Here is a 25,045-nt window from a genome sequence, read left to right as displayed (position 1 = left end):
TCTCTAATCCAAGCAAAAGTTTATAAAAATAATTTTGCCTTTATTGGGGAGACGGTACGACAGTATCGTGCAATCTTTAGAAGAGCCCTTTTGACGGAGGAGGGGGAATTCTCTAAAACGGTCGACTCTCCGCGCTTTGGTACGCATTACAGTTGTCTGATTATTTTTCTGGTTTTATTTGTTTATCGACTTCAAGAATTAATTCGATCCCAAGTGTTCATTGATCATGCGTGATATTGGAAGTATGAGAGCACGTTGTTTGGATGTGAAAAATAAATCAAGAATGCGTAAACAAGTCTGCGAAAAGGAGCGTATTTCACTTAATGACAGATAATAAACATGAAATGAGTGTTTGCTAAACGACACAACAAACAACTGTGTTTCATGCTTTATTCAGCGAGTACTGCTTGCCATTCAAAGCTTGCATAGAAACGCAAATAGCTTTGGCAAAAAATGTTAAATTTGTAAGCGAAATGCATATGGTATAATGCATATATATTTCTATAAACGCAAAGAATTCCTTTTATAATTATGTCAAGACAGCAGGCATCGCCTTGCGCTACAGACATTCTTTTAAAGATAAAATTAGTAAATTTTTTTCACCTTTCTCGTGCAGTCGTTACACTCTAAAATATATGACAACTAAAATGAGTGTAAATATACACATTACAGTCCACCACAGCTTGGCCGCATAGCAATCTCTCCGAGTATTACCTCCGATTATTTCTTTAAATTCTACTTCAAATCGTAGGCTTACAGGTCACAGCAGTTTCAAATATATATGTAGTAAATACCAGAACAATTTGAATAATTAGTAAGAGAGAAACAGAGTTCCTGTCATCTTTTGCTGAAGAACTTCCGATAATCTGGTCTCACAGCAGTTCTGCATAAAAATGTGATAATTAGAATTGTTTGAATAGCCTAATGAGTAACGAGTAATTAAGAGTGGACGGATTGCGTTATTTCTTACACTGAACAACAACGAAGAGGCTGTTTATAGACCTGATCAGGAGTTGAAATCAACGCACCAGGACGGAATAAAGGCTTAGAACACAGAGTTTTCTAATTAACGTCTGATATCTTATTTATAAAATTAAGGTTATCAAAATAGATAAAGTGAAAGTGGGCGGATGCTCCTATACATCAATAAATTCTGTATTTACACTTTTGGACGGACTGCACTGATATTGAATTCAAGTTTCACATCGAATATAAGAATCTAAGAATAAACTTTTATATGAAGATATGAAATAACATTCGATAAATTACAACTAGGCTGAAGTCTGAATTTTGACAAAAGCAATCGGTTGGTTCGGTCTCCTTGGAACTACACAAAATTGGTTTATGAGCAACTGATTATCATAAAAATCTTGGATTAAGTGCTCTCATCAATCATTTGGATTACCATCTTGATTACTTGGACATTTATTTATAGTAAATTCACAATAATTCATTTGCAATTGAAAAAAAGCGGCCTAAATTGACTACATTGTGTTTTGTCACCAATGCCGCTATTGGACCTCATACCACTCGAGATAGAGGAGATAAAAATAAGCATATACAGGTTATACTCTAATAATTAGACTTGAAGTCCTCTGTACATATGAATACCTTGAGTACTGTCTATTGCATTTATTTGCAAGTTTTCTTTTCATTTTTGGTTACCATCTCCCTTTCCTTTACTTTATTATAAAGAACACGAATTTTGAACATATAAATGACGCTGGCAACTTTATCTCTGCTCCAATAACCATATCTACGAGCTGGCAAAAATCCATAAACTGTTACCTCACAACACAAAGTAAAACAAAGTTATAATAAGGCGATAAGATCACCTTTGAATAACAAAACAAGTCTATTTTTGTCCAAAAAAATAAATGCTCTATCACACCCTGAGCAACTGATCAAAATCAGCTTTTTTGTCCATCTTTGCGAAATTCGTCCTTAATTCAACTTTCCATCGATAAAAAATGCAGGTGGTATCAACAAATAGAGCACACAGGGGTCCACAGATTTGATCATTTCCTGTATCTGTTGGAATAACATTTTTTCTTTATTCCTTTTCCTCTGTGGAGTTGTCTCGCGGACTTGACTGGTTCTGTTCATCGGTGATCACAACTTTTTCCTCATTGCGTTGCTGTTTTCGTTCTTCCCGCCTTTTATGAATGAGATCCACCTGTCGTCTGCGCTCGTCCATTAGTCGTTGACTCACATTTTTCAGTCCTGACATAAGCTTGTGGGTCTCAACTTCGACCTGAAAGGTTATGCATAGATTTAAGTATCCAATCTCTTTTGCTACGATTCACTGACCCAAAATATTTAATTAAAACGGAATTTGATCGTGTTTTCGATACTTTTTCATTATGCCTAATGTCAGCTCTTGCCATTCTCTCCCAACACTCTATTCAAATGTGTTTTCAAGATCAATTTTAGATACCGCTGGGTCCGAAAGAAACGAAATGGCCTTAATAAAACCCCAGTGTGATTTAATTTTTGTTACTATTGCGGCTGTAAATAATTTTAATCAAACAAATAATACTAAATATTATTTTGAGGAAAATGTCATTTATTTAATATTTGTTGTTTATTTTTTATTTTAAAGAAATTATTTTGATATCACCGATATGTGATGTTACAGGTGGCTTTAAAACCTAAGCGTATAACTGCTGAACCCATAAAATGTTTGTACACACAAAATAAATTTCTTCAAACGTGGAAGTGCACGCACTCATACAAGTTAAACCAAGTATGATTTCCATTGATTATATATGTTGCCCGTAGACTTTGATAAAAAAAGTTTAAAGACACAGGCACATAGGCTTGACACCTACTCTTCGTATGCCTTACCTTGTCTGTGACTGGTACAGCTGACGATGACGACGCTTCATCGGACAATTCTTCTTGTAGATCTTGCAGTATTGCCGTGTTGTCGGTCAAACTCTCCGTACTCTTTAGGGCGGCAGTTGAAGTGCGACCAGACGGCCGCCGCGATCTCGACTCCTCGAAATTTATTTCTTTTCCAGCGGCAGGGACCTTGTTGGCATAAATGTTCAAGTTGTTCCTAAATTCCGGTTTGCTGTCCGGTTCAAATTCAACAGTGTGATCAACAGGATCGACGGAACACCATGCCTTTTTCTTCTTCGCCTGCGGCATCTGCAGGCGGGATTGTGCGTGCGAGTAATACAGACTGAAGTTGTTAACGACGATAGGCACGGTGAAAGCAATCGTAAGAACGCCACATAGCACACAAGCACACCCAATGAAGTAGCCGAGCGCTTCTTTGGGAAACTTGTCTCCATATCCTACTGTTGTCATTGTCACTAAAGCCCACCAGAACCCAATAGGAATGTTCTTAAAGTTCGACGGTTCTGCATAATAGATGATACTTGCAAATATCAAAACACCGGTAAACAAAAATATCACCATCAGCAGTAACTCCTTCGCGCTGACCTTAATGGTGTACACCAATATTTTGAAAGCGCCGTAATGTTTCATAAGTTTGAATACACGCAATATGCGTATGATTCTGAACACCACCAAGAATTTCAAAGCAGAATTTGTCGACCCTGGCTCAACGATCTCTCTGATGATATCGATGTAGTTGGGAATCAAACAGATCAAGTCGATCAGATTTAAAACCTCTTTCCAGAAAGCCAATTTGGACGGAGCGACAAGAAATCTTGCCAACAGCTCAATGGTAAAGAAACCCACACATACATAATCGATGATCGTCATGACTTGTAAAGGAACGCCTTCTACAAACTTTGGTTCTTCAAGGCATACACACTGTGTATAATCTACCAGCAATGAAGTTGAATTAGAGGTTGAAGGCTGCTGGAAAAACGGGTGAGTTTCCAGAACGAACACGAGAATGGAGATGCCGACAAACGCCATAGAAATGACAGCATATGCCTGAAATTTGAAATGTGCTGTTGTCATTTTCACCCCTTTGATGTTTTAACTTTTACAACGTCGTCTTATTGTAGTTACTACTTGCTACTAACTATGACCTAAAACATATTTAAAATATCTAGGAGGATTTATATATATACATTTAAAACATTTAAATAATATATATTAAGACATACGTGGAGCTAAAGACTAACAGTTTTATAATTTTTTTCTGCACTATAGTTGTCGTTTTGATAGAAAATAGCATATGCGTAAGTCATTGAAAATAGAGCATAATTGTTTGAGGGTATTTTACTGAATTGTCTCCATCAAAACAACCTGCAATCTATCTGGTGTACCTGTACTCCTTTAACACCCACCCTCTCTTTATATAACAAGGACACCATAGAACTTGTGCATTACCTTTGCTGCTCTCGAAGACTGTGGGTCTTCCAGAAACTGCCACAACATTCGCCTCATGGGAGAGAAGTGTTCTGGACACACATCATTCGGACCAAAATTTTCGTCCAGTGCGTCCAGTGTGTTCTTATGTTCTCGGTAAGAATAGTAATGGCTCCAGCAGCATGTCTCAATGTCTGTCTCATTGAGTCCCCAGTAGTCTAGTTCCTGGGGAACAAAAAATGCAATTTTACATCTACTGTATGAATAAACAATTTTAACCACATTGAACAGTTTTAGGATTCATTGTTGAGAAAAATGTAAAAACCGTGAAAATGACAAGAACAAGGAAAATAAAACTGTGAATCACATAGAAATATAACGTTGCTAGTTTAAATGGGATGTATTGTGCATTATCATTTTGCTGTGCTGTTGGCAATTTATAAAGAGACGTGTTACAAGACTTTATTCAAATATTTGTAGAATTTAATAAAGCTATAACTAGATATCCAAATATCAAACGATTTTATCCATGTGTATGGGCGCACTCTAATTTACAAGGCGACATCTTCACCTCGAGTACCAGTGTACTGACGGTGACCGTCCTTACCAAGCATACACTTTATGTCACTGTTCTAGCCTGAACTGAGCTGAGAAAAGCCACTGTCAATAATGCCAGACATTTGCAAACTCACCAAAAATAGTGAAATCGACCTACTTTTAACTTCACAAAAAGGTAGTCAATATGCACGTATAAAAGATGTTGAAAATTGACACGCACCCATTTGTCGTAAATATTAAAGTATCATTCTTCTAATCTTCTCGTCTGAGTTTCTTTGTTCAATTTCTTTTTAATCAATAATTAAATGCACCTCTTCCGTATACATGGATGGCTTATTTTTCGTGATTATGATGCTTAAATGCAACTATATTTGCTTGATTTTACGGAAACACAAAGATTGATAAGGCGGATACCGGTAGTACATGCACCTCAAACGTGTATTTTTTGAAGTAGTGTTCCATTACTTATCAATTTAACGCGGTTGCCTAGGAACTGCTCGCGCTACAAATAAAAACCGCCGTCCTAGAATTGTGCTCTTTCCTGATATTTGAAACAAATACATTTATAGTATGATCACACTGAAAAAAATCACCAGGCACGGTGAATCGATCGAGAGAGAGAGGGGGGGGGGGGGGCAGGGGGGAGGGGGAAGGTGAGAGAGCACATAAAAGTAAGAGTTTCTTAAATGTTCTAATCTGAAAAATAAGTGTTAACGATTATTTCAAACATAATTAATTCCTGCACTTAACAAATCTCCCGAGGGAAACAAAAAGATAAATTCATTGAGTCGTGTTCGAATGAACACTTTAATGTACTTGTTAAGCAGATGTTGCGCTATCATCGGTGGAAAATAGATGAGCTGAAATAACAGAAGGATGAACAAAAGCCACAGGCGACGTACTGTTTTATGAATACCACAGTGACAACTGATGAATGGTTTAAAGGGAAAACTTATCGCAGTATTGCAAGACTAATGCAACAGACTGTAGACCTATTCAAAACTACCTTACCAATGCTGGCAGACAAGTTTTTATGTCGTTTTTCTCAGAGAAATTTATCATTTAATGAGAACGTACCAGTATCAATCAAAAATGTGACGGCCAACAACTGGCAAGGTCACCATTCCCAGGTCGTACATTAGGGCAGCAGACAGTTACTGAGATCTCTCTAGGATGGTCTAGCTTGTCACACACGAGAGAGAGAGAGAGAGAGAGAGAGAGAGAGAGAGAGAGAGAGAGAGAGAGAGAGAGAGGGTAATTAGTAGTTTAGGATATTTATTATTACACTCATTGACCACTGATTGATTAATTGTTCTTTTAAAGTTTTCAATTACATTAGGTTAAATCTGGAAACGCAGTATCGACTATTACTGACATCAGATTATTTCTTTGTTGTACAAAAAATAGGTGGATAGATTTTCATGTGATTTTTGCCACTGTGGCGCTCTAGGCCAATTGTATCATAAGTTATTTACGGATGACATTATTGGAGTAGAGTTTTTTATGTACGTCAAGTAAAGTTGATTCAATGTTCCGAAATTCATGTCTAATTTTGTTTGACCGGAGCGTGAATGGCGGGATCATGTTTGACCACACACGTGAGCAATTAATTGAAGTTATTACATGGTGCATGAACACAGATATGTACATAGTCGATACTGCGGATGTTTTATTGATGAACTAAGTACATCTTTTTTCAGTATGGGCGAAATCTATATAGATCAAAAAAGTCCAGCTTTATTATTTCACCCACCCTTTGTTCGTTTTCAATCAAAATTGAATTATTTGTTCTTTAAATCGTGAAGATGATAAGCTTATTGATCGTTGCACAATTATGACGTTCTTAATTTGCGCACAGGTGTACTTTTTAACATGGCTGTATTTAACTTGCACATATCTCAGTGCTGGGCCCAACTTTTCTCATGGATTTTCTTTCAATTTAACTTAGTCAGCAAACTAGCAGTTTTTAATACAAACAGAGTCGTTACTTGCTAAGATCCGCTGTTTTAATGGCAAGGCATTGGGTTTTATGTAATCGAACTTTTATAAATATGTGAATATATGAAATTTTATTTCACAGGCCCTATATCAAATGCCCTTCTCTTTTAAATTGCTAGGCTATTCTCTCACAAAATAAACCGTATCAGAAAATGCCTCACTTCAACAGACAACGAGTTTTACGTCAAAATAAAGATATAATGGAACAACCAATTGACGAGGGGATTTGAAAATTTTCAGAGATTGACATTCTTTGAATAATCTTTTAATCAATATGTATTTTTTAACTTTTCATTTCTTTCTTCTTATTTTTGGCAGTAATGCAAAACTATCAAATAATTATATACACAATAAAGTCCAGTGGAGAAAACCCCGGGGTCAAACAATGCATAAAAGTCACTAATGTTAATGTAATCTCCTTTTTAGGCTATATTTCTCCTACACAAGAATCCCAATACTCTTGTAAGTCTATAAATTTCGGGTGTATGCCAGTTACTATAGATAAATCACTAAAAGCAATACCAGGTGTTGCGTATGCGTGCAGACGACGCATTCCCACATTAAAAACAGAGCTTTTGTATCATCTCATCACCGCATCTGTTAACATGGTCGTATTTTACCGACCTCGAACAAAAATGTAAATTGATCATTCTTGGAAATCAGGTTCAGGAAATGCATTTGAAGCATTTTCAACATCTCATCAATATATTACTTGTCTATCTGACCTTTAATCATCTCCACAGTAAGGTCCATTGGGATCAGCTGGAACGCGATGGTGACGCGTCTTTCCTGCATGTCTATGTGTTCAGAGTCATTTTTCTTTAAACACTGAACGGTTACACGTACTGATGAGTTAGCTGACACTCAATCTGTCAGTTATATATGAACGAGCACACGTCATAAACTCAAGCCTGGGCCGTCACTTGCCCTTTGGGAAGAGAGTTGTACAGGTGAAGGTTTATCATTTGAATTATTAAAACTAAACCAGTGAAGTATATCTGTCACCCTAACTACTGCCAATTTATATGTTACGTTGTTACAATAACAGTCAATTACCTGGCTATATTTAGATCTATGCTGAGACCGTCTTCTCTGAGCTACTACATTTTTATAATATAAAACGTTACAAAGTGCTTGAAGGTTGAATGCACTAATCAGGATCCGGAAACTGCATAGCACGCCGCGCACGAACTGAATCAGATTTCTTGATTTATTCTTTTCAATGTTGCCAGACTTTGTGTTTGATTCAGATCTTAATGTATTTGCTGTGATGTACTATAATCGCATCCTACATGCCCAAAACAAATGTAGTACGCAGAATTGCCAAATGTGACAACGTCCTAATAAATCTCAATAAACTATCGCATGTATTATCATTAACATATTTAAACTTTACATACATTTTTCCTTTACAGTCTAGAAGATGCAATTAGATTTATAAAAAAGGTATTGCACAGAATAACCTCACTGTCGAACTACACCTCAATATTGTAATTTCCCGTCAAAATAGAGCTGTGATCCCTTGTGTTTTTGTGTCACCATGTTAGCTTTTAAAGGCGACTAAATGTCCGTCACCGTTAGAAGAAAACTTTATTTTCGCAGAGGCAGGTTTCCGTCACCGAAGGCAACTTTTTCTGTCTTCCTTGACAATAGTCTATTATTTTGCTGGAATTTAGCTTCGTCGGATACGGGTCGATAGCAAGCTTTTTCTGCATGAGAGAAAAAAAGGAAACTAGGGGGCGTTATTTTATTATTAAAACAAAATGCGCTTAAGGTAGATCGGTCGTTACGTAATTTGACGATTTGCGCAATTTCAGCGCATCGTCAATCGTCTCTAACGACACTTCAGTCTGTTTTATTAATTTAAGGAAATAAAACAATTATCTATAAGATAAACACACATTATCAACTTGTCTGTAACTCTGTATGATAGATACAGATTTTCGACAACGTTTGTCGACTAAGATTCCATACAAATCTAGCACGTTTATAGACTTGCCCTTCAAGAAATCGTCGTAATAGCTCCTTTTCCAATTTGAATTGGCACTAGAAAATGTATGACAGCTAAAGCTCACAAATTATGCACGTAGGTGCTATGTCATGTAAAGAATAAGTGTTGTAAATTCCAATCAAAGCGGCTGCGTACATTTTGAGGTAGAACGCCCTGCTGCTGTAGTTTAGATTTCGACGAAAACCGGAAGTGCGTCGTAACGCCACTCATTTGGACTTAGAGAAATTTGGACTGAGAAATATTTCGTAGCTTATACAAATGTTCAGAAAATGGCCATAGGGTCTACAGCTTGAAGAAAATTCACTAATCAAAATTGAAACTGCGTTATATTATACAGAAAAATTGTGCACTTCTGACCTTCACTTGTCAGTGTAAACAAAGTGTACTGAACGCACCGCAAGCAAGCACGTGAATGCCGCATTTGATACTTTGTATCAGACGCTTCATTTTACTTGACAACACAGTGTTTACGATGTCACGTTCATGTTATATTCATTAATAAATAACAACGGCAATAAACTATTTTCATATGCATGAGTATTTCCCTTATTATTCTCTTCAATAATTTTGTTGTACAATGTAAAGTTAATGGCTTACACCTTCTCATCAGTTTGACAAATCTGAAAATAGCTGAGTATACTCACTTCAACTGTTAAACATAACGAAAGTTTTAAATGTACTTAGATGTCTCTTCACACACACACACACACACTAAAAAAAAAATCATAAAAAATAACGATTTAGTGAAAAACACCCATTTTCCCATTGATTTGAATGGGGACTTCCGACTAGTGCGTCACGCAGGGTGTAACGCACTTCAACTTGGCGTATTTCTCTTATTTGGTCGGTGACCCCCAACTTTTTTGGCAAAATTAAAATCTACTTGGATGCCTCTTTACACAAAAAAGTTTTTTTTTAATTCAAACGTTAGAAAAATCATAAAAAATAACGTTTTGGTGAAAAACACCCATTTCCCCATTGATTAGAATGGGGACTAGTGCGTCACGCAGGGTGTAGCGCACTTCAACTTGGCGTAGTTCTCTTATTTGGTCGGTGACCCCCAATTTTTTTGGTAAAATTTAAATGTACTTGGAGGCCTCTTTACACAAAAAAATTTTTTTAAAAATTCGAACGTCAGAAAGTCATAAAAAATAATGCTTTAGTGAGAAAACACCCATTTTCCCATTGATTTGAATGGGGACTAGTGCGATATGCAGGGTGTATCATATTTGGGGCTAGTTCTCTTATTTGGTCGGTGACCCCAAATTTTTTTTGCAAATTTTTAATGTACTTGGGTGTCTCTTCAAACAAAAAAATTTTTTAAAAAATTCGAACGTTGGAACATGTAACGACCGATCTACCTTAAACGATTTTATTTATTCAATAGGTAAACTAATTAAAATGAGTATGCCTGAATCAATGTAGTCAACAAACTAACACAACACAACACAATGCAACACAACACAACACAACAGAGCAAGTGTGAAAAAAGAAATTATCCGAAAAAAATTAGGAGAATATGACACTCTTTCATTCAAAATAGTCTTACTTATCGCCGCAAGAAACGTCTTTTGAATCAAGAAACCATGGCGTTTAATGTATAGGGAAAATAAAAACCATGTACACTTTACTTAAATCGTGTTTTGTTTGTAGCCCAAACGCCCTATAGCATCATATCACGAAATATTTTCAAGTGGATGTGTGTTTGTACGATATCTTGGACAGATATCTTGTGTTATACGTGTATTGACAAGTTTCATTACATTTAAACAGTCGATATATAGAATCAACTTCTTTTGTTCTACTAATCATTGCACAAATGTCTCTGAAAAAAACATTAAAAATCTATAGTTAGTAAATTTAATCTCAGCCTATGTTCTTTCTGTTCAAATATGTAAAGAATCAACAAATTTCTTAAATCGGTATTATCAAATATTGAAATGTCTTGAATAAATGTTTTCTGTCATTAATACATTCAACACGCGCACAGATTGAAGTATGAGTGTTAAAGTCGGATATACCTTATCAAATATCTAGAGATAATAGATTCAAAAATGAAAAATTACGCGTATAAAAAGTCAATTGTAATTAGGACTGCCAAAGCATCATTTTGTTTTTGGGGCACATTTTACTAACAAAAGAATATTCGACAATCATGTTTAAAGTTGGTAAAACTAAAGTCAATGATATGGCACAGGATCTCTCTCTCTCTCAAAATCTTCACATAAATAAATCTTTTATTCCAAATGTTAGGTAAACTTTGCAAATTGCGCAATATTTAGATAAAAGATTGTACATATATCTTGTCAAAGTACATATTTGCCGAGACAAGAGGAAAAAAAAAGAAGATGGGAACGTTAGAAAATGAGATTAACTTCAGGGCTTGAAAAACACGTTCAGTTTGTTTTCGATTAACCAGGGAGATGTTTAACTACGTTGTCTGACACAGGCTTTGTTTTAACCGTCTCCCACGTGTGCATTGAATGCTTGGTGCCCTGCGGTTAGTAGGACATACGTTCGGATGACTGAGCCGGAGACAGCAGATCCACAGATCTGCGTTCAATGGACGGCATTGATCGCAGGACGTGTCCGTTGTTGGTCATTTTGCCGTGTACCTTTAATAAATGCTAAAGCTAATAATAATAACAAGATACTTTTCATGTGCTGTTGTTCATTTGGGACTCTGAACATAAAGCTTAGCTGATTATTTGAAAATACTTCACCCATGTCTGGTTATCTGTTATCTTTCTAATAACTTAGCTGAACCGTAGCCAGTGTCACCTTCCTATCGGAACACAAAGTACTTATCGTTAATGAAATTATGTCCCTATTATGTTATACTAATCTATCATCACACAGAGGTTAAGAATAAAAAAATATCTATAAATGTGTACTTCATTGACGTATTTTACAGCAAATCCGGGAAACTGTAAAGATGAAAGATATAGATAAAGAAAAAAGTCAAGAATAGCTGTCCAGTGCTTTCGGGGTTTATCTGTGAAAAAAGAGTGACTTCTGTTGATACTTTTTTTAGAATATCCATACACTTAATATAATAGGCGTTAAAACTGAATTAAAAATATAATCAGAAATGATAAAAAAAAGAAAGAAGGGTGCGCCCTGCGTGAATGCCGATTCATAGAAATGAAATAAATACAGTGCTTCTAAATAATTTCTTTCAATAGTTATAAATATATACCAAAGTAATTGCTTGTGTCCAAAACAGTATTTTTTCGTGACCATCATTTGTTGCGATAAGAAAAGCAATGGGAAATGTACACACGAGTCCGATTAAAGGGTCTCTGTATAAGGTCGATACCATATGGCTTAAAAGAAGTAATTTTTTCCCGTGATAAAAAGTGTATAATAAATTGTAGGTAAACGGTGCCATGACATAATCTGTTTGTCGATATACTAATTACTTGGACAGGAACCAGCGCGTAAGCTATTCATAATAATTGAGTAGATTGCCAATAAGTCATGCCTGATTTATAAAAACATACAAATGAAAGGGTGAGTAGAAGCAATATATAAAATAGTGGCATTTTAATTTTAAATTCGTGTTTTAAGCGTATTTAACATATTCTTTATAATCAGAGGGTAAACTGATCAGTTTGTGCGGTGTCCACTGTCAGGTTATCGAGATGAGCTTCAGAATGCTCGAAAAGAACATAATATCAACTATTAAGACGCATTTGGTCCTATACAGAAAAAATTCTTAACATTGAAATTTATTTTCCGTAAGCATGATGCGCAACAATCCTGTAAGTGAAGGTGATTAGGTATCGTTAGGCGATATGAAAAACGAAACAAACAAACGGTCAGGTAACGTTCAGATAGAAAGCAACTAATGGCTGCACAAAACAAAATAATTCATTAAAACAACTTACATCATCCATCACATTCCCGCACAAGGTCTGATCCATGTGGAGCTCTCCAACACGGTAGTATTGAAGTATGGTGGCAAACGCAATTGGATGACGATCGAAAAAATATTCTTTATTCACCGGGTCGTAACTCTCATCTGCTTCTTGCATATTGGCCAAATGATACAGACGACTTCCAGGAATGGTTTTCAGGGTACTCAGCCATGTTTCATGCCTATGCCCACCAATATTCAGCGTAATCCTCTTGTCCCCAAATCGTTTATTTTCGCGCTTCTTTTTATCCAAGGCCATGCTTAAAGGAAGGAAATGACCGTGGTCCTTTCTGGCAGTGTCTTCCCGTCCTGCGACAGTACTTTTTTGGTGAAAACTGTTTTAATGCGATGGATTTCAATATGTTTTGTACATTTGACTATTCACGTTGTAATACGAAGCACAGGCGACGCTCCCCCTAAGAAAGAACGGTAGAAAAGGAGATGAGACTTAAAGGTACGCGTTACTTGAAGCTGATTGTAAGTGCCTACTTATCTAGTAAAACTTTTCTTAATGTTGAAATCCAAGAAGGAATACCGAGTTTACACATTGCTCTCTACACCTACTCGTGGGCTTATACACGTGAGTTAGATACTTAAAACAAGCTGTGGACCCTCTTGTTGTTTCGAAAGTGTAAAATTGTCCATCTGGAAGATATCTCAAAATCCACTGAACTATTTACAAAGTCTAACAGAAATTTTGTAACTTAAATCTTAAGTGACGCCTTACTCCGTCAAATTTACCGATAGAGTCATGGCACCAGTCGTCCCGTGTGCGGTGTCAGTGGCACTCGTATAGTAGTCGTACACATCTGCCAGAGACGACGTTTTTCACAGCGCGGTCCTTGTCTCTCGGGTCGATGTAGTCGCTGTCGTCATTGCCCTGATCGACTGGTTGCCACTTGGAGTGTTCCATTATTAAAATCAGGTAAAGGATATAGTTTCACGGCTCGCTGCACCCGACAAGTAGAAATATTGATACCTTAATTGAAGTTTATGAATTATTCCTGACCCTTTTGTTTTGATCGTTAAGATATGTAGTTATGCAAAACAATCTTTGTCTGGAATAAATCTTTATCATTTATGTAGAATAAAGAGTCTACCTATTTGTTTTGAAGCGATTTTGCATTATATTCAATGATGATGAAAACTATTCCATATCTTGTTAATGTAATTGTTAATTTCTGTGGTCAGCACCTTTCGACATAAATATTCACCCTATTCACCTTATTACGTAAATATTTTTCTTTTCTGTCTTTTAAAAATGTCGAACAGATTGTACGTGAATTTTGAAAAGCACAGTTATCTAATCGTATGCTTGTGTTTTGGAGAGGGTGGAGAATCATACTTCACTAGAGGCATTAAGGAATTTAGTTAAAGATTTAACTTTCAATTTCTTCAGGGGGCGGGCTGATACTTGAGAGTTGGTAGATACAAGCAAGAGTGGGTAATTCTCTCCATGTTAACGGGTTTCAGCCCACTAGCGGGACTCAAAAGAACCTAAATGATACGCAGTTTTCGTGTAGTAGCAGAAAATCGAATGTCGCAATTCAATAATAACATTTACACTAACACGGCTGTCAACAATGGCGTTTCTAACACCAACCATTGCCAAGTCTCCTGATCTATTATAATCACTAAGAGTGTCAATATTAAACATGGGAGCCTATTGAAGCTCTGTTTAGTTACCGATTCCATACAAACATAATAACGAAGAGAAGATCGAAGTATGAACCTGCAATTTGCAGTGAGGATCCAATTTTACTACCTGGGGAATCACTAAATACCCCGTCGTTTACAATAAAAAAGGACAGGTAAAAAGGCTGATTGATTCAGGGTTGCTTTTAGTAAGCAAGGTGGATATCAATTTCAAGGTAATTTCTAAATCGATCTCACCAGTTGAATTAAGTCGGGTTTATTGTCTGCACAGGAACGACATAACAACAGTTCTTTTTGTCCAACTGCCGCACCAGTGTCTCACATAAGTGCCTTTTTATATGCAAACGAAATCTCCAGAGCAAAACCGTTAAAAAACAGGCAGACACATATAATGTTCATCACTTGCAGGAACCAAAATGTTTACTTTGAAATTGACACGCTTCAAATGGAATATTCAATATAGGACTTCCATGCGACATGTGAAAGAATAACATTGATGAAAAAATTAATAATACACTGCTCGGCATTAATTTCCACACCCGCGTTTAGCTGGTCACAACCACCAGGACGTCAAACTCAACAACCACAATTGACATGCTATTCCAGACTTTAATAGACGTTTTATTACATTAATGAAAAACAGCTCAAACGCCGTTTTAACTTGTTTTAACAAATAATTTCACAAAAATTCGTCGATGAACATTTTTGTTTAGACCATGTTCTATATATCATATGTGGTCAGTTAGTTTTGCAGGACAATATTCTAAGTCTATAGAAATGGTTTAAGGAAGACTTCATTTTCACAAACACTTATGAAGACAAATGAAATATGGTTTATAGCGTCATCAAGAAAACCCAGGCACACACCTTCCAATTATGGACATTCTTATGCTCCCATTTCTCCTAAAAAGAATACCGTCTTCGTTTAGTAAAATTCAAGGAAGTACCAGAAAATTGTCGCCAGGAAATTCTCCTGCATTTCTTTCATGCACTTCCGAACTGGGATTTCAATCATTGATCTGAAACTATTATAACCCCCACTTACATTAATATAACCAAAATTTCTTATTTTATAAAGAGAAACCAAAATATCGGAATATTTGTAAGCATACAAATTAACAGGGCAGTCACTTTCACTTTCAATCTGCGAAGTCTAGCAATATATCTTACTGTGAAACGATGAGGCTGGTTGGAATCAATTGCAAGCATAGTCAGTGTTTGAGAATATATATATTGTATAAATAGCTGCCCCATCTACCAAAAATATCTTCATAAAAATTGTCCTATAAAAATCAATTCAGAAAAGTCATTAGTGATTACTTCCAATTTAGCCAGGTATTACAGGTTGTTTCTGGCAAAAGAGTTGATGTTTTAAGTAACCCTGAATTTTCTTGAAAAAGTTTATCAATGGCAATCTAATCTGGTGCTAAATGAAATCATCAAATTCATCTCCATAATCATCAGCTGCACCAATACTGTCCATTATATCTCCTCGTCCCACATTAAGGCTACTTGCTTTTTTCTTTTTCTTCCCTTTTAAGGCCTGCAAATTGAATAATGATACACATATCTTAATGTAACTGTACCCTGCAGACATATTTATATATAACTGTGAAACAAAAATTAAACAGTGAAGCACTAAATTAAACAGTGAAGCGCTATGTGTCGTAATACAATTTATCAGGGGAAAGAGTACTTTACTTTCACATTAAGACATACCAATGCTGTTTTATTGCAATAATTAATAATTAAAGCCAAATATTCTTCAAAGTCTCTATCACTTACTTTTTCTGCTTTTGTCTTTTCATTTGAAATTGCATTCAATGTGCTAGCTAATTTTTTTACATCATCAACCTCCACTGGAAAAGAATCATTAATACATAAATAAGTGAATTCTACATTACTTTCATTAATCAGTTTCCTTCCATGTGCATCTATGCTCAAGTTAAAAAGAGTTAAATAAGATAAGAGTTTATAATGATTGTCCCTCAAGATCATTAATACTTACATCCAGCAGTGACATCTCTAAACAAATTTTCTAGAAAAGCTACATAAAATGCAGATTTCTGAAAATAAAAGAACAAAGGGAATGTGAGATGTATGGAAACTGTTATGTATTTTGGCATATGACACATGATATAATTAAAAACAAAGTGAAAAACATGACTCACACTGAAAACTATAAACATTATAGATATACAAAAATAAATAAAATTTGAAGAAATTGTCTATAGCTTTTAAGGTGTTCCAAAGAGAAAAGAATAACAAACCAAAGTAGAAAATACAAATTGATCAAGATACATTAGAAACTCACTTCATACTGTATAAGTTTATCCTTCAGTGCTTTTTCGAATTCCTCAAACTCATCTTTTGACACTGGGTGCATAGCATCAATTCCCGTCTTCCCAAGACCTTGCTGCATGCCTGAGTAATGTAAAACAGGACTATTTGGATTATTTTTCAATAAGGAGCAATTTTTGACCGCACAATTAGATCAATTACAAAACCATTTCAGACTGAACATTTAACATTAAATCTATTCAATATGGGATTTTAAGCCAAAATTCATATTCCTCCACCTACTCATAAATCACTGCGCAACCCATCCATGCACTAAGATTCAATTTTTTGTACCATTTCTTTTTAAATAACTTAGCCCTAAGTTTTAAACAAACCAAGTGTCATTTAGACAATCATGTCTTCCTAACATTTTGCAAGAAAACATCAACATCAGGTACTTTTATTTGAGGTGGTTTACCTAAATTTGGGAAACGCAAGTAGTTTTGCAGGATATTTTAAAACAAAAATATTACTTTGGAACATTTTCAAACATGTATTCAAACCTTTTAATACTCTGCCCCCCAAGAATTCCATTTAACCACCATCTCTTCCAATATCATTTACCACAAGACTTACCAAAAGTTTCCTTGGCTATCTCCAGATCTCCTTCTTCCTGCAGTTTCTGGAGTCTAAGTTTTTCTGCTAATTTTTCCTCTGGTGTCATTGCCTCCATCTTAATAAAATAGTAAAAAAATTAATAAACACAGAGACCAGCATATCTATTCTGAAAGAAGGACTGGATAAATTACAAAATTAACATAATATTAATGGTCCTCAATTGTTATTATCTAAAAAGCAACTATAATACGCAATAGTTTTGTTTTATGATCTTTTTTGGGACAAGCCTAGTACATTTACACAAAAGAAAGAAAAATTTACAATAGAGATTGGAATTTGATCAACCTCTTGTTTCAAAGTACTAGAAAATTGTAAAAGACTGCAGGAAAAAATAATATCATTATGCAACATTAAGAACTTATAAAGAACATGTAATAAAAGTTGGTTTCGAGATCATGACCAGCTGCTTACAATTGCGAGATAGTTAAAATAAGTCTGGTATCAATAAATGACGAACATAAATCTCTTGATATGTTTTGAAAGTGTTTTGAATGAATTCATAAAGTGAAAGAAACTCTTACATAAGCGGTTAAGTACTTGATATTTATCAAAAACATGATAACAGTATACCTCATTGTCTTTTAATGTATATAAGTGCTTAAATCTTCCATAAGCACTAAATTTCATCCACAATCACTTTTGAGCAGAAACTTACAGCTTTTATCCTTGCCTCATGTTCCAACCTCTTCTTTTCTTCTTTTTCTGCAATCTTTTCCTTCACAGTCTTTTTCTTTTTCTTGGGGGCCACTACCACAAATACCATAGGATAAACGGAATTAAGGATTATTTATTTAATATGGCAAATTCATTTTCATTTGAAAACAGTAGTTTCAGTTAAAATTTCTGCAGACTCTTTAAGTAACTTGTCTTTCTCATGCGTTCTTCCTCATGCGTTAGAAAAAAGTTTTTAATGTGATCAATTCAAATAGTCACCAATCAAGAAATTATTTATACCTCCTGAAACAAAATGCTTCACATGATCTTTCAGATAAAATAAGATTTTCAAAATCACTTTGTGCAGAAATCAGATTTATCCTACCTGTCGTTTGGAGATCTACTTTTTCTTCATCCTCATCTTCCCAGCTCTCCTGAAGAGAATAATACATATCACTTGTTAGAACAGATACATTAAATGACTTCATACCATCACGGTGGTCTCTGATTCTCTAGTGAAACACTGAATTACTCAAATGAAAGCTCAAGGCCAAGCTGTTCATGAAATGGATATAAAACTACAAATTTAAAGTTCAGTATTACTGAATACACTACAATACAACAATTTATCACTTTTACAATAGAAATATCCATGCATAAGAAAACTTTTAATGCCTACTAATAAGCTTATTGATAAAAATGCAGTGAAAGGCTCTTAAATCCTTTTATTGCCTCTCACCTCCTCAAGTCACACACTACTAAAGTCTACCCAATTCCCTTGTTGACAGCACTGTGAACAAGGTAAGATTCTTCTGCCGTCTACCATTTTTTTCTCTTATAAGATCACATACCAGTTGAAGATCATCAATTATAAATGGACTTCCAAATGTGCCAATTAAGTTGGTGAAATTTCGACATGAGATTTCAACCCATTGGAAAACACTACTATGCAAAACACAAGTTGCTTGACCTATAAGATCAGAAGAGAGTTTGTTGTGAGTGAGAAAGAAATCCTGGGGTACTTTGCACACTCAGACGCCTGTTTACATGTTGTCTTCAAAGGGTTTATGATTTCACAGTGACTTGTAAATGGTAGATAAGCAAAATCACATCTTATTCTCAACACTTTCAACCATGGCTCAGCAGTGTGAAACGTAAGAAAAGATGTAAGAAAAAGATCGGAGAGCACCCTGCCTTAGAGCGGACACACTACCTGAAATCTCTAACGCAAGAATTTACTGTTGCAGACTCGTCAAATTCACGGCTGTAAACATGAATTAACTTCGTATTTGCCAGACCACAAAATCGACATAATCGGTTGCTCGATGTCAGTGCACTATTAACTATATTTTTCTAACGTGACAGAGACTGCTCTAAACTGTTCTAGAGTAGGTCTAATGATCACAAATTCCTTGTGTATTCTCCACACCTTGACTGCGTCCTCTTCATCTTCACCCTCCCATTTGTCGTTACTTACTCCTGGCACTTTTACGGCTTCGAATCCCTTATCAGGATCGAAATCATCGGCATCTGGAATACATGAGATTGTATTTATAGAAAGAAAATCGGTCCCAATAACAAAAAGAAAACACCAAAAATATTGGTTACTTTAATAGCACCTACCCCATGCGTCATCCGACATGTTCGAGACTTGCGATTAGTCTCGTGTCCATTGATAGCCTCGAATATTTATGCAAATCTAGGTATTTCATTTCACTAAAGTAACTATTCATCCAGTAGGATTCATCGCTAATCAGTGGTATTTATTTTCTAATTGATTTCAAACATAAATGTAATGATAGAATTAACGATCATTGCATAAAGAATTTAGGTTTAGAGATTAACATTCGAAAACGAGGATGTTGACATCATGGAGGAAACATTCGAGACCGCGTTGCTTAAATTTTGTTAACAACGTTTGATGCTACACTTTTGTTAGATGTGTGTTTATTATTTTTAAAAGACCCCATTCAGTGGTGAGTAGGGCAGACAAATGAGTGCACTTTTTTGCGATAAAGTGATTACTTTGTGGCATAACTGATTATTAAGGAGGGGGCCTTGCCAGAACTAGAGGATCTACTGCTACTGCGTTGTAGTCAAGCACCCGCGGCCCCTCTTTTTATTCCGCTATACGTTTATGTATACAGTGGTGTATCCGATAAGAAAGAGAAAAGATAATTATAGTGTATGCAATATCTTGCCAACAGGCCGTAGGCTAGGCAACTGTTAGGTGTCTCAGTCTGATAATGGATTTGGACTCCTTATTTTAAAATCCTTACAAAACCCTTGCAAGTCAATGAATTCCAATTCCTGCTTACAATTTTACTCTAGTGTTCATTTTAGCCAGAGTTACCAACCATTGAGGCATGTGATGTGACATGTCACATACTTGTAGTCCAAAAAAATCCATTAATTCAAACTTAACTGGAATGGCTTATTTTTAACCTGATATTCTGGTATTCAATGTATTGAAAAACTTGTAATAATATAATCAGATCTTATTATTACTTCCAGGTTGCGGGTAGATATGAGCAGACCCACCTCCAATTCACCCAGCAAAGGGGCAGTTGCCAAAAAGAAGCCTCCTAGCAAGGTGACGCATGATGTAAGTTATTGTCTCAAAGTAAAAACAGGATTGTTAGCATTGTAGTTTCCACAATGCTTCTATTGTTTATTATGTTATAATATTTAAAATACCATGAAACCCTACCCTATATGGCACTGTATTGCCCATTAAAGTATGATAGCTATTAAGGGAAATATGATACTTTTTAGTAAATGTGCTTTGTTTAAGCTGCAAAAATGTTAAGTGTTAGAAGCCTCTTTGGCTATAACAAACATGTTAGAGGAAGGAGTGATTGAAATTTTCTATCATTAAACATTTGGTAATATATTTCTTCCAGGCCTCCAGTGAAAACAGGGTTGTGCCAAGATCAGGGAACAGAGCTGTTGTAATGACTAAATCTGCTGGGAAGGCTGGTCCAGTGATAGTAAAAAAAGAAACCATTTTGGCCCCAAAGGGTAATGAGTGAAGGATGAATATCAACTATTGCTTTCATATATATATATATATATATCATCAAAGTTCAGTTTCCTATTGTGGAATTTTTTTATTTGATGATATATTGCTACTGCTTGGATAAATCAAAATGGTCAAAGTGACAGTGGCTGTATGTTATTGAGCAAAAACACATGAAGAAAATATTATTTGCTGTTTCATTGCATTGAAGACAACTGTTATTTTAAAAAGACTTTTTTTTTAATGTGAGGCACATTATAAAGTGTATATGGTTATTTAATATAATTTAAAGAGAACTTGGTATACTAGTTAGAATCACATGATATCCAAATCTATGTATTACATGTTGATGATGTATGTTACATGTAGAAAAGGGTTGAATGTACAATCATTATGATTAATTTCAGGCTATACAATGAGACCAGTAGTGCCAGCAAAGAACTATGATGTTGTGTCTTTTGCTCGTGCCATGAATGATGACTTTGCACCCAGGGTACAGAAACTGTTCGAGCCAGAAACTCATGCAGCTATTATAGCTCAAAGAACAGGCAGGTTAAAAGTGACCTGAACTGGGCTAGTTCTAGAGCAGATTTACTTATTTATATGCTAGTTTATGCACATTCAATATTTTATTTGGTTACTTTTGATGCCAAGTGTAATTTTTTTTATAAATGAACTCTGAAAAACATTAGATCTATGAATTTTAGGAAATGCAATTTTGTAAAAATATTGTTCTAAACAAAAGCAACTAACACAGTGTATTTTTGTATGAATATTATGTTAACACTGTTTGCTGCACCACAGCCAGTCTAGTTGTACATTGAGGGTGAGTAAACTTGTGAGACCATTTTGATAATATGTATGATATAAGAAATTCATGTTACAAATTGCAAGATTAGTATGTTTTACTAACCTTGATTTTGAATTATAGGCATATACATTGGTTGGCGCTGTCCAGAATTCAAGCATGATTGTCAAAGGGTCGGTGACATGTCCAAATGCTTTTGTGGACACCTGCTTGGTGAACATGACAAATATACAGGTGTGTCTTAGTGCACCTTTACAATTATACATAGAAGTTAAGTTTACACTAACCAAGCCTTGTCTGATATTTATGCTCAAGAATACACTTTTTTTTATAAAGAAACACTATTGACAAATGTGAATTATTGACAATTTTGGAAATGTTTCATATTCAAAAGATGGTAGCACAAAACATGATACAGTAAGAGAAAATTACCGAAACCATTTACCTAAAAATACTATTATTAACAGTCATTCATTAAATTTTACGTTATTTCATTGTAGGACGCAGTATTCAAGTGCCATGCAAGTTTGGAGGTTGTCCTTGTAAAGCTTTTGCATGGATACCCTCCCGTCCTGAAGATATTGGAGAGTTTTGGTTCCAGAGAAGACGTGACTTTGATGTCACCAAGTGGAGGGCAAAGTGTAGATGTACACATACACATGAGGCACATGCAGCTACTGGAGGGCGGCAGTGCAAGGCCAAAGGTACAGTTTCTGGAGACAAATAACCTATTTTCCTTCCAACATAAGATCAAATGGTTTAAATTTTCTACAGCCTGAGTATGTTATTTTCTGGTTAGAATTTCAGTCCATTAGCCCAGTCTCTATATATATTTAAATGTAAGTAAATCAAGAAAATTTTAATGAATGTTCCACAGTGTATTGCTTATTTAATTATTGCCTGGATGGTTTAGAGGTGGCAATTTACAAAATTTGAATTTATATTTGAATATTATTTTCATTTTGGTGTTTCTTTTCAGGTTGTTCATGTTTTCATTTCAATTCTAATTTTTTGTGTGCTGCATGTGATCGTCACTGGGAGGACCATGAAACATTCTTTGAGACAGAGGACATGAGAAAGATGAATGGGCTGCCCTATGGTAAGAAAACAGGGTTCAATTTTGATTAATTAATCTTATAAGGAGAAGCTTTATATCAAGGTTATATATAAGAGAGGCACACACCAAAATTTAGAACGATTTAAGGTGCCTCTCCTATACTGGTGTTATCCACAAGATGTTTGTAGTTTTATCTTTGCCTTTTATATTACTTCACACCTTTAAACAAGTTTTTTTCCTTCATTTTTAGTCTACACTTGTCAAATTAATACTTGTGCTAAAAGAGGCTAGATTCTTGCCAAATGCTTGAGTATTAAGAAAAATAAAAATATTGAAATATTTTGCCTTTTATCTTTACTTCTTCAAAGCAATGAAAATAAATGACAAAATATTCATGCCACAACTTGCCACAAAATCACCTCCAAAAAGACAGGTAGATGATGAATATATGTCAAAACATCTGTCTCAAAAGCACACTCTTTGTAAACTTTCATTTACAACTTTTTCCTAGGTGAAGACTATCTGCCATTTGCAGAGATGCCTAATTTGAGGAATGCTGCCCTGACTGGGGATGAGTATGATGAATCCCTGTACCAGGCACTAACTACAGGACAGGGGAGACCTGCCATTACATCTAACCCACCAGCTGATAACAACACCCCTGTTCCTTTTGGTCAGAACAGAAGTGGATTTAGGCCAGTATATGATTAAAAACTCATAAGAATCACTGTTTTTATTGAAAAAAATATATGGATATTTGAAAAAGAGGATTGCTCTTGATAAAGGATGAGAACTATTGCTGGGGGTTGTGATGTGTCTTCTAAATTACTCAGTTTTTGGTGAACGAGTAGAATAAAAAGCATCATGTTTTCTCATTGGAATCAAATATTGAAAGAACTGAGACCTTGCATTTAAAATGTCTGAATATTGTGACAATATTGTAAACCCTATGGAGTTGATGTGTAAGTTAAAATAGTTAACAGTTATACAGACATCATAATGGCTTTTTTATAATTATCACATATTATAGCTTTTTTGATGAAGCTATTTATTTTATCTGACAGCAGGTATTTTTATTTGTGAATGTATGATAATTATTATGATAAGGCATGGTATGGAATTTTTTTTCTTGAATTTACTTTGCTTGATATATTCATGGGAATCAATATGGTCATTTAATCTTTTCCCACTTTAATATTTACTGTGGATGTATAGATATTCATCAAATTATTTTTCCAAATTGATATATATAAAATATAATTATATGATATATTATATCAAAATAAATGCTAATTTTGAAGGTTTCCGCCATTGGCTTTTCTCGGTATTATTTCCAGATTTCCTTATTTCCTCTTTGATTTATTGACTGCATTGTTTCTTTGATGTGTGACTGTATGATGATTGACAAATGATGACTTGCTTTCAGTGCACAACATCATGATGCAATCCCCATAACACATCAAACAAAAACATTAATAGCTTAGCCTATTTCAGTCAAATAATAAATGTGATGATGCATTGCCATTAGGAAGGAATGTGGAACACAAAAATGCTGGCAAAAATATGTTTGGTGCAATATTGTTAAAGAGGCAATGTAGTCAGTCAAAGAGAGAAAGAGGTAGGCAATTCTCAAAATAAAATTGAGGAAGGCCTTTATCAGAAACACTTTAAATTGGTTTTTATTTTTATATGTGAAATAGAATTTATTTAAAATTAGTTATTGGCCAAGCATAGTGTAATATCCGTCCATTCCACTGGCTATGTTTCTGTGATAGTGTTCCTTGAAGTTAAATAGTATTTTTTAACTTCAAACTTCAATTTATGAATTCTTTTCTTTTTTATGTGAAATAAAAATGCTATTTATGTAATTTTAAAACTTATTTGTCATTTTCTGCAACTTTTATTCAGTGTGCAGCAAGTTTATATTGTTTTATTATAAAGACGATGAAATATTCTGCTTAGTAGTGCATGAAAAGAACACTGGAATATAATGTCTTTTTGAAAGGAAAACAATTAATTGCTAGGCAGGCACTTTAGCAAAAAATATCTAGAGTAAAAATTAATGATTTTTCGAAACAAAAGGCAATTGTAACCTTAACTTTACAGAATGTTGG

General features: G+C 35.0%; 3 protein-coding genes across 5 annotated transcripts; 1 reads left to right on the top strand and 2 right to left on the bottom strand.

Annotated features, from left to right (window-relative positions):
* Positions 1-83: 83 nt before the first annotated feature.
* Positions 84-15,375, bottom strand: LOC106180131 (potassium voltage-gated channel protein Shaw). Of its 2 annotated transcripts, none has more exons than XM_013564412.2 (5): positions 13,507-15,375; positions 12,751-13,195; positions 4,315-4,518; positions 2,848-3,912; positions 84-2,254 (listed from the first exon to the last, which is right to left on the bottom strand). In XM_013564412.2, exons 2-5 carry the CDS (start codon positions 13,036-13,038, stop codon positions 2,054-2,056), a joined length of 1,758 nt encoding a protein of 585 aa, XP_013419866.1. In that variant the 5' UTR covers positions 13,039-13,195; positions 13,507-15,375; the 3' UTR covers positions 84-2,053. The 2 variants fall into 2 exon arrangements, with proteins under 2 accessions (XP_013419866.1, XP_013420657.1); XM_013565203.2 differs by having other exon boundaries at positions 13,521-15,375.
* A 271-nt stretch (positions 15,376-15,646) lies between these two features.
* On the bottom strand, positions 15,647-19,844 carry LOC106170349 (eukaryotic translation initiation factor 3 subunit J-A). The gene is made up of 9 exons (XM_013550230.2): positions 19,671-19,844; positions 19,477-19,577; positions 18,433-18,481; positions 18,049-18,140; positions 17,352-17,448; positions 16,750-16,859; positions 16,444-16,501; positions 16,221-16,294; positions 15,647-15,978 (listed from the first exon to the last, which is right to left on the bottom strand). Exons 1-9 carry the CDS (start codon positions 19,687-19,689, stop codon positions 15,862-15,864), a joined length of 717 nt encoding a protein of 238 aa, XP_013405684.1. The 5' UTR covers positions 19,690-19,844; the 3' UTR covers positions 15,647-15,861.
* A 49-nt stretch (positions 19,845-19,893) lies between these two features.
* LOC106158047 (protein FAM221B) lies at positions 19,894-24,807 on the top strand. 2 transcript variants are annotated; one of them, XM_087001583.1, is made up of 8 exons: positions 19,894-20,023; positions 20,562-20,640; positions 20,951-21,068; positions 21,474-21,614; positions 21,998-22,108; positions 22,375-22,578; positions 22,854-22,973; positions 23,443-24,807. In XM_087001583.1, the coding sequence occupies exons 2-8, from the start codon at positions 20,575-20,577 to the stop codon at positions 23,640-23,642; spliced, it is 960 nt and encodes a 319-aa protein (XP_086857709.1). In that variant the 5' UTR covers positions 19,894-20,023; positions 20,562-20,574; the 3' UTR covers positions 23,643-24,807. The 2 variants fall into 2 exon arrangements, with proteins under 2 accessions (XP_086857709.1, XP_086857708.1); XM_087001582.1 differs by having other exon boundaries at positions 20,562-20,652.
* The last annotated feature ends 238 nt before the right edge of the window (positions 24,808-25,045 follow it).

Source organism: Lingula anatina, chromosome 1 (assembly GCF_051362555.1).
Source record: "Lingula anatina isolate TDL-2025a chromosome 1, LinAna3.0, whole genome shotgun sequence".
NCBI classification, from domain to species: domain Eukaryota; kingdom Metazoa; phylum Brachiopoda; class Lingulata; order Lingulida; family Lingulidae; genus Lingula; species Lingula anatina.
Note: the sequence above shows the minus strand (reverse complement) of the source record. Positions and strands in the feature narration are given on the sequence as shown.